The sequence below is a fragment of the Engraulis encrasicolus genome, chromosome 4 (assembly GCF_034702125.1).
Source record: "Engraulis encrasicolus isolate BLACKSEA-1 chromosome 4, IST_EnEncr_1.0, whole genome shotgun sequence".
In the NCBI taxonomy this organism is placed as follows: Eukaryota; Metazoa; Chordata; class Actinopteri; order Clupeiformes; family Engraulidae; genus Engraulis; species Engraulis encrasicolus.
In genome coordinates this window covers 46,609,141-46,619,202 of record NC_085860.1, presented here as the reverse complement: position 1 = coordinate 46,619,202, position 10,062 = coordinate 46,609,141, and the positions used below count along the sequence as shown (strand labels likewise).

General features: G+C 41.9%; 1 protein-coding gene across 3 annotated transcripts in view; it reads left to right on the top strand.

Moving 5' to 3' along the window:
* Positions 1-8,780, top strand: part of malt3 (MALT paracaspase 3) — a 29,536-nt gene extending 20,756 nt beyond the window's left edge. For all 3 annotated transcript variants that reach the window (XM_063197518.1, XM_063197519.1, XM_063197517.1), the window contains 3 exons: positions 3,381-3,535; positions 5,806-5,922; positions 7,248-8,780. In XM_063197518.1, coding sequence (XP_063053588.1) covers positions 3,381-3,535; positions 5,806-5,922; positions 7,248-7,607 — 632 coding nt within the window. In that variant the 3' untranslated portion in view covers positions 7,608-8,780. The remainder of the gene's footprint in view (positions 1-3,380; positions 3,536-5,805; positions 5,923-7,247) is intronic.
* The last annotated feature ends 1,282 nt before the right edge of the window (positions 8,781-10,062 follow it).

Below are 10,062 nucleotides of genomic sequence, written 5' to 3'. Positions count from 1 at the left end.
ATGAGATGACATCTCCCAAAGACGTGTTGCCTCAGCCTCCCCATATACTCCCCTGCATTCTCATGGCCTGACCAGGCAGCCCACTCACCCTGACACACACGTACGCACGCACGCACGCACGCACGCACGCACGCACGCACACACACACAGACACACACACACACACACACTGACACACACTGACACACAAACACACACACACACCACCCTTTCATTACAGGCTACGCAGCCAGTCACCCTGATGGCGTGCAGGCAGCCAGGCCGGCAGGCGTACGTGCAATGCAATGGGGAACTGAAGTGTGTGTGTGTGTGTGTGTGTGTGTGTGTGTGTGTGTGTGTGTGTGTGTGTGTGTGTGTGTGTGTGTGTGTGTGTGTGTGTGTGTGTGTGTGTGTGTGTGTGCGCGCGCGCGCGTCTGTGCGTACTTAAGTGTGTGTGTGTCTGTGGTTTATTTTTTTCTCACACCTGTGAGAAGTGGTGTCGTTGTTCAATGAATGATCAGGTGAACAACTTCTTTATTTGGACTGAGGACTTCCCCTTTTTGTGTCTGAGAATAAAGATGTGGTATTGATAGCGTTCCTATTTTTAAATTCCACTGAAGGCCTCGTGCTTGATAGTGAAACACTCTACATGCTCATACATCGAAATGAAAATGAAATCTGGATTTGTGGTTGTGTGTAATAGTAGTAGTAGTGATATTAGTGTATAGTTAAGATTGTTAATCCTAAAGAAGAATAGAATATAATACAATACAATACAATACAATACAATACAACACAATACAATACAATACAATAGAACTGAATAGAAACACTTCAGTTTGGCAGAAATATTTTTCCAATTTTATCTATTAATATCTTGTGCATACTTTGCCATTGTTTAGAGACACTGATACACTGAGTTGGTGTGATTCATTCTCTATTTATTTATTTTCCATCGTTGCACTCTTGAAAAAGGAAGTTTTGACAAATCAAGTCTATTCTTCAACATGTAAAAAAAGGAAAATGTTTGTTCAGTCAAATATACATGTTTTAAAAAGCGTTTTTTTGTGTTCCTCAGTGTTGCCCAAGAAAATGATGTTTGTTTTGTCAAATATCTTTTGTTTCTAAATAATGTTTGTGTGTCCTGTACTGTTGCACAAGAAAATTGTGTTTGTGTAGTCAAATACATGTCAGGATAGAGAGACAAGGACCCAAGAGCGCAAGTTCAAGTTCAAGTTCAAGTTCAATGTTTTATTGGAATTTCAGCTGAAAAGGAATTTGGGGGTTGAGTTCGGGGAGCTGTGTGTGTGTGTGTGTGTGTGTGTGTGCAAATTCATACTTTGTAGTTGTTAGGCAGAAGGCAGGTCAGAGTTAGCGGAGCTAGAGATCAGAGTTGTAGTAGACAGGCCCGGGGTCACAGATCAGATCAGATCAGATCAGATCAGGGGTGCGATTCTCAAAGTGCGAAGTAGCTAGTCTGTTAGCAATGTTGCATAGTAAATACTATAAAAGTTGCTAACTCTTGTGTCTCGAACGTTAGCACACAAAGTAACTACTGCTTGGAGTAATGTGCACTCTGAAGTAGTGGTGACTTTGAAAGTGAGGTGCCTCCTATCCGTATCTGGACAGTGAAGTTGAAGTACAGCTGGAGTAGATCCATTGAGTCCAGACATCACCTCACCCACCCCAAGTAACACACAGCGCTAGTCTACTTCAGAGTGTGACTCCACCCATTAGCTAAACTTGTAGTACATATTTGACCACAAATGTGTCAATATCTTTTAATCCTGTGGTGCAAAAGCGATGAAAATCAATCGACATGCACACAATGTCATGATACAGCTGCGAGAGTGTTCAGAACACAAATTCACGTCATGTCATTTGTTCGTGAAAAAAAAACGTCATATCCTTGGAATCTGATGAATCCCACACTAATAATATACTTTTAGCTGTATACCGATTGAATTGCGTCTCATTTCGATGTGTAATTTGTGAAATATTTAGATAAGAAAGTATCTTACTCCCGGAAATGCACTGGCTTACGTGTGAAATACTTAAATATTTTTGGCGCATATTTCATTTCATAGCCTAGGGGTATTTACGCTTGCCTATCAATGGGAAGACGCGAGCTACGCGGGTTCGAAACCAGTGTGCAGCATGTTGACAACAACTCGTGAAATCGTGTTTTGGACCCTACAGTGTAACACATTTTCCCTTGGCTGCACGTGTGTGTTGGTAATGCACAACATAAATTATCTATTTCTGCCAGATATTTCCAAAATTGTGGCACTGCAACCATGTGGATTCGAACCGGTGTGGCTTCTGTTTTCCCATTGGGATGCAAGCGTGAATACCACTAGGCTATGGAATGAAATCTGCGCGAAAATTTCTTAGGCATATGACACTTCAACAAACGATTTTCTGGGAGTAACCACAACTTTATTGTTCAAATATTTTACAAATTACACCTCGGGATGAAACGAAATCCAATCGGCATGCAGATAATACTGCATTATTGGTGCGGACGGTGTCAGATTGTAATGCCACGGCCGTGTTTTTTCACAAAGAAATTACAAGGTGTGTTGTGGAGGAAACAGCAGAGTCACGGTGTTGTGACATCCAATCAAATGTGCTGGTGGTGGTTGTATACTATTGCTTTCTACTTCACGCACTGAATTTAGGAGGAAACAGCTGATTCATGACTCAGCAATCATGCTTATCTCTTGTTGCTTCTTTGGTCACACACTGCAATGCCAAGAAAGTAAGTAGCGGTGTGGACTCAGGAAAGTAGCCGCACTACTTTTGGCTTACTGTGGGAATAGTAAGGTTTCGAGAAATGCACGGATTTCGCCTTGAAGTAAGTAGATAACTACAAAGTACATCTGTAGTTCAAAGCTAACATTGCGGAAACGCACCCCAGGTGAGGTCCAGGGAAGACAGGCTATAGTATATACTGGGGATGGTAAGTGGAGAATGCAGTGCAGCTGGCAGGTTAATGGAAGCAGAGCAGAGCTGAGCAGAGACAGGTGGAGTGGTGTTAGCCTGATTATCTTCGACTTTCAAATCTCTTCCAGACTTGGTCTGACCAAGAGCATAACAATTAACATTTCCCAAACGGCATAGTCGACCTGCCTCCCTTGGTTTGCTAATGTTTGTATGCTTCCCTACAAAGTGGGAGGAGCTCCCGTTTTTCCGGGAGCTCAGAAACAATATTTGTATTGCTCTTGACCTGACTAAAAGCCACGCTGATGGTGTTGCGTCACTAGGAGGGCACGGCCTGGCTAGAGTGGTGTAACAGATAATTGAACATTTGAAATCAATAAGTGGTGGTACCTGGCAGAGAGAGCTCATGACAATTATATTTTGTTTCTTCATAATGTTTTTGTTGTGTCCTCCTTTAGTGTTACCCAAGCGTGAGCGTCTGGTGTTCCCCTGCGGTGTGGTGGTGGAGCTCAGCTTCTCAGCCCTCTTCTCCAACGTCATGGTGGTGTTCGCCACGGTGAAGGACACGGGTGACAAGGCCCAGGACTGTGCAGTCAGCCTGGAGAGCTCTCCGGTGAGTTGGAGTTACAGCCTTATTGTCAGAAGTATTGGTGTCCAGGGCCCTACCGTGGCCTGACGGTAGGGCACTGAGTTGCTATGCCGACGGCCCGGGTCATTTTCCGATCCTTCCCCATCTCTCTCTCTCCCCACTCATTTCCTGTCTCTCCTTCGCTGTCCTGTCACAAAATAAAGACCCACAAGCCCTACAAAATATCTTTAAAAAAGTAGGTGTCACTTTCCTGTCCAAACAAAGAGATAAAAGGCCAAAAATATATCTAAACAAAACATAGATGTCCATACTGTGTACTGAACATACGGTATACATTTTACTATAATCTGTGATATTATAGTGAAATATATGAAACTCACAAAATTATTCATCTACTGTATGAACTATTCAATAGTATGGTCTATATCTATATCTATATCTATATCTTATATGGCACATACAGTGTTATGAAAGTGGCCTGTTTACTTAAGGCATAAGGTACACATACCACTGCATTTTCCTCATCTTACACTTGTATATCCATTGACTCCCTGTAAGTGTCCTATACCTACAGTACTACATGCGAGTTCCCGTCTTGGGTTTTTCTGTTCACCTATCCACAAGAAGTAGGAATCCGTTATTTTTTTGTAAGGGATTTGTGTGCTGATTTGCATTTGTGTTTGTGTGTGTTTGCTGGGAGTGCACACTTCTCAGTTTGAACTTCACTTCACTTAACTTTGTCTTGTACACTCTGCCCCTCCCCCAAGCACAACAAGTTCCCCTTGCAGAAGAACACACAACAACTTGTTTGTGTGCGTTGGAGAGGCTCATTATGCAATGCTTGTGTTGTGTGTGCTCTTGAGGTCAGTGTGTGTGTGTGTGTGTGTGTGGTGGCTAGCAAGGTGTTAGTCACAGGCTTGACACCTGTGGTTTGATAGGCCACTGATGAGGCCATCTATTAACCTCAATCATGGCCAGATAGTTGGCGGCGTTACAGTGTTCGAATCCTCAGTGACACCCACACACACACACACACGCGCACACACACACACACACACACACACACACACACACACACACACACACACACACACACACACACACACACACACACACACACACAGCTGCAACTCCAACTGACACTTCCGCTATACAGAAAAGTCTATGCCACTTTTTTAAAGTGTGATGCAAAGGGGAAAAAAAAGAGAGGCTACATGACCAGAGGAAGTGGTTCCTTCCGGCTGTGGCTTGTGCTTTGTCATGGCTAATCGGTTGGCCTGTGGGTACCGCAGGTAGAGAGACGATTCCTGTTTAAGTGGAATAGAGCACGTGTGCTACTGAAAAGAAGACACAAGCTTCTTCCCGTTTCCATCACTCACACTCTCACACACACACACACACACACTGTTCTTGTGAAGTGAAAGTAGCAATGGCTAAATCATGGAAAACGGAACACACAGTACAGGCCCATATAATGCATGGAACATTGAAAGTACATATACGTACAGTAGGGCTGCGACATTGACGTGTTAAAGTTAAAGTTTAGTTAACATTTTCCAGCGAAATCAATTTAATAGAACACACAGACTGCTCAGTTAGGCCAATGATGCAGTAAAGCGTGGATGATAGAGCACACGCGGGATGAGTAACATCCCAGTTAAAGCTTAGAACATAGAACAGAAGCTTCAGTTCCGTTAAGCACGGAACATAGAACATACTTTTAATACATTCTAGTCATACCAGGTGAAGAAAGCACCACGCCTTTATGACGGATTACAGATATACCACATATAACAGTATGATAGATCCTCTATAGCTGACAATGTCATCATGTCTGTAATATACATCTTGCATGTGCACTTTGACCGAATTTGAAAGATTAGGAAGTGACGTATTACATGTGCCAGACAGACCGCCAAGGATGTGATTATCATCAAGATGGTGATAGAATGCAAAGAAATGCATCTGTGAAAGGAAATGAGAAAGAGCTGACATGTGACCGACCCTGATCTAACTTCCTATGGCGGTGACGGCAAAGACAGAGGGGCACAGTGGCGGGGCACTTCTTGACATGATTATACTGGCATCTTGTGGTGAAGAGAGATATGACATGTAGCACACAACTGGGAAATCCCCCACATACACGAGTTTGCACTTCAGTGCAGTTGGTCAGCACGAACAATGAATATTGAATATTTAAATAGTATTTAATTTAATGCAACGTTTATACATACTTATCTTTTTTATCTTGTGCCCAGCCTAATCTTGTGCTGTGTTTTCTGTTGTTTTTGTAGAGACTAGAAGACATATTCTCCGGGCCCGAGCGGTCAGACGATCTCGACTCTCTTCTGATGAGCCAGGCTGACAATGCAGACTCAACTCTGAGGCTATGCTGTCTTCAGAGGCTACAGGTGAGGACAGACAGGCACATATAGGAGCCTATATTACCTTGAAGAAATAACCTTGTGGAAAGATTAGGTCCCTTCACATCCAATGGTTTGACAACATGGTATCTCTCTTCCAGTTTGGTAGATGCACTTGGGCCAGCCAACCTATGTGGAATATCTTTAGAGTATAATGTCCGTGAATTCAGGTGTAATCCGGATCTTATGTTATGAGGCCTTATGACAGTTTATCATCCAGGTCTGTGCATAGAGGGGTATAGGTAATCATAATGTACTACAAGCCCCATAAGGCTGCCTTTAATTCATAGCCTTGGATTTATAAAGCAATATAAGCTAGATTCATGATTAGTCATAACGGTTAATATAAAGCATCATGAAGCATTATGAGTGTAGTCATAATATGTTGTAAGTAATTATAATGCGTATTATAATTTGTTATAAATGCGCTTATAATGCGCTATAGACATAGGCTTTAAGTAAAGTGTTACCAAAAAATCTTTTAAAAAAAGATCTAACAGCAGTCTTAGTTCTGTCACTGACAAATAAATGGCATCTTATTGCGATCTGATATGTTTCTACTTATAACCCTGTAAAGAGCAAAAATAAGTTGCATAAGACTGTTCGAAAATCTTTAGATGAAATTATGGTTTCTCAGGAGTTTGTTTTACAAAGTAAGAGACAAAAGCCATATCTTCTTATTTAATATTTTCTCCCCAAACATCCACAAGGAGGAAGAAAGATATAAATCAGTTTACAGCAATTGAAGATTTTATTTGTCATGACCAGCGCTGTTCTGAGGCAATGTTTTTCCGCTGTGCAGACATTGTAAAAGCAGTAAACCAATAAAAGACTGTACATTATTACCTTGGAGGAGCCACCAATATAATAACATGCACTTTGATTCTGGATAATATGGGTGTCGATCCTTCCTTTGGCCTGTGTTGTCAGAGTGTGTGTGTGGGTGTGTGTCTATGTCTGTGGCTGTGTGTGGGGGGGGGAGTGCAAATTCAAAAAACAGAAACAAAATCTACAACAATGTGAAAGAAAACTTTTTGAGAGTACACTGGTGTTGTACATGTTGTCTCTGTTATTTGTCTGCGTCTTTTGGTGCAACTTGAGACGGATGTATATGCTTACACAGTTTGTAGTGTGTGTGTGCTTCTGAGTGTGTGCGTGTGTGTGTGTGCACACTCATGTATGGGAGTGTGTGTAAGCAGGGAAGTTAACAGTCGTGTGAGGGGGCAAAGGGGTAAGTTGTCCTGTGCAACAGTGTATGAGTTTGTGAAGGGAATACTCACGGCTAACCTGTCCTCCTCTTCCTTCCCCTACAGAGGGCGCTGGAGATCAAGGTGACGGTGCGATACAGTGACGCTGGCCAGGGGCGGCGCAGGCTGACGGAGAGCCGGGTGGTGCCCGTGGGGATGCCCCTGGTGGCCGCGTGCTGTATGACGTCCTCCCCGGGCGCCGCGGGCCACGAGCCAGCCCCCCGTTCTTACAGCAACCGACCTACACAGCAGCGAGAAGCCGCACGGACACACTCGCCACGGCCACACACGCGCAAGGCGGAGAACCGGCTAGACAGCAGACCTGACACCAGGCTGGACAGCAGCAGCAGCAGCAGCAGGGCATGGAGACCTACATCCAGCCGCAACCAACCAGAGGAGAACGACGAGAGCGACCTTCAACTGTGACCTCCAAGTGACCTCTACAGGTCGTGATGACCTTGACCTGTCGAACTTACCGTGAAGAGAATAATGACAGTGACACTCAGGACTGTAGATGTCGTGATGAAAGTGACCAGTAGAAATGACCTTGAGGTCACCTTCAACTGTGACCTTCAACAGTGAGCACAAGAGGTGATGATGACATTGACCTCTAGAAGTTACCTTGAAGAGAGCAATGAGAGTGATGTCCAGGAGTGGCCTGTAGATGTTGTGATGAAAGTCACGTCTAAATGACCTCTAGAAATGACCTCCCGAGATGACCATTGAAGTGACCACGAGAACATTTGTAATGTCTTGATGTTTCAGTAACCCAAACAGTGATGATCTTCATGAAGCACTTTTCCAGGATCATGGTTTTGAAGGGCGATACAATATCATAACACATCATCAAATGCAGGCCTACCGACTACATATGAAGACCTCAAAGATTTTAATAAAATGAATTACAACAAAACATAACGGTAATAAAAGGAAAGCAAACTTTCCAAAAAGCAAACCAGTTTTCGATGGACAGACTCGCTGGCTGTCCAACACAGCGGCTTTAAGAGCCACTGCACATGACCAAAAACAATAAAGCATTGATGTAATTATGTGATGAAATAAATATAATTTGTCAGACAAATCTCAGGAGGGATGTAAAAGAACATGCAATAGTGATTCCTTTGTTGTGACGGTAGATGGTTTTCTTGTGTTGTCTTTGGTTTTTGTGTTTGTGCTTGATAGCACTTTAAAAGGGGAAGGACATCTTAAACAGATGTACGTACGCGCTACTTGATGTCGGTGTTCACTGATGCTTTGATATGCTTTGAATGATGCTTTACTAATCAAGGACCTAAAGAGACATGTACCTAATGGGCATGTCACATGTAGAAATGTTAATTAAGTATGTTTTATCTGTGATGAATGTTTGGTGCATATCCTTGTTAATGTTCCAATAAATTACCAGATGCCAGATCATTATCACGTCATTTTGACGTTAATCCACTTGTTATTTTTAAAATATGCTTTTCTATTTGTTTCATTTTCTTTACAATGAATTCAGACAGAAAATTCTTCTCATGCATTTTCGGCTCTCTTGAGTTCAGTTCAGTTCACAGTGGAAATGTAGTTCTCAAATTAAATCTTATTTATTTCACTGAACTGCTGTACAAGTGTAATTTTCTCTTCATGTGATGACACTGAAAAAACCTGACTTATTTGTTCGTGGATATGAATGCAATATTTGCTCATTATTTGAGCTTTCATTAAAATAAAGTTACCATTACTGATTCCATTGGTGGGCTTTATTATAAATTCTATTTGGACACACACTCACCCGAGGGTGTTTGTGCGCCCACACACACACACACACACGCACAGTATCTATTCTAGCGTCTTCTTAGTTATTCTATTTTATAATTATTATTTTCACCTATTTTTCACCTAGATTATCATCTATTAGGCCTTAAATCCATACTAGATATTATGAAATCAGCAGTACCTGGGCCTTTGAGTTGGAAGAAACACCTAGCCATAGTCTGCTATAAATGCATCATTCCACATGAGTGACATGTGTATGGCAGGTCAGGTGCATGTTCAATGAGATGCGATAACTAAAGACAATGTTCCTATTGTAACACAATCGTACTATTTCTTAACTGGTGGTTTATATTTTTGGGGGAGGGGGATTCTTCATGCATAAGACAGAAAGTTCTTCCTGTGCAGATGACGCTGTTAAAAATTATGATTGTTGTTGTTGTTGTTGTTGTTGTTGTTGTTGTTGTTGTTCTTCTTCTTCTTCTTCTTCTTCTTCTTCTTCTTCTTCTTCTTCTTCTTCTTCTTCTTCTTCTTCTTCTTATTATTATTAATTATAATAGGCTATCATCATTCTTGATGATTGTATGATCTATTAGCTTTATCTGTGCTAAGTACATGTGGCCATGGTGGGGTGTAGTGATTCTAAATGATAAATAATCATTGTTTTGTTTGTTTGTTTGATTGATTGAACAGGTACACAGCGGTTGTGTTCTTCTGTGCATGCTTGAGTGGCACAGTAGGAGGGGCCATTGAGCTGTAGCTCGGGCCTGTATAACCCTGGACTTTTTTGCTCTTTCGTGTCAGGCCATGACTTATAATTGAATTAATTAAAGATAAAAGACAGAAAAGAACATTATCTTTCAATTGATGATCCTTCACAGGAAAGCATAGCTTAAGTATTAACACACCCAAAATAAAATGGGCTGCAATTTAGGCCTAGGCTACTAGTTTATAACTGTATGGCAGTATTTTTTTTTCAAGTTAATAAAATCAAACAAACTAAATTGCTTTGGTAGCTATGAAACAAGATAAATAGGTAAATAGAGGCCCACTGCGTTATTCAGTCTGGTTAATTCTTTTGTTAGGGATAGCACCTCACTAGCACCCGCAAAAGCGACGCAGAATC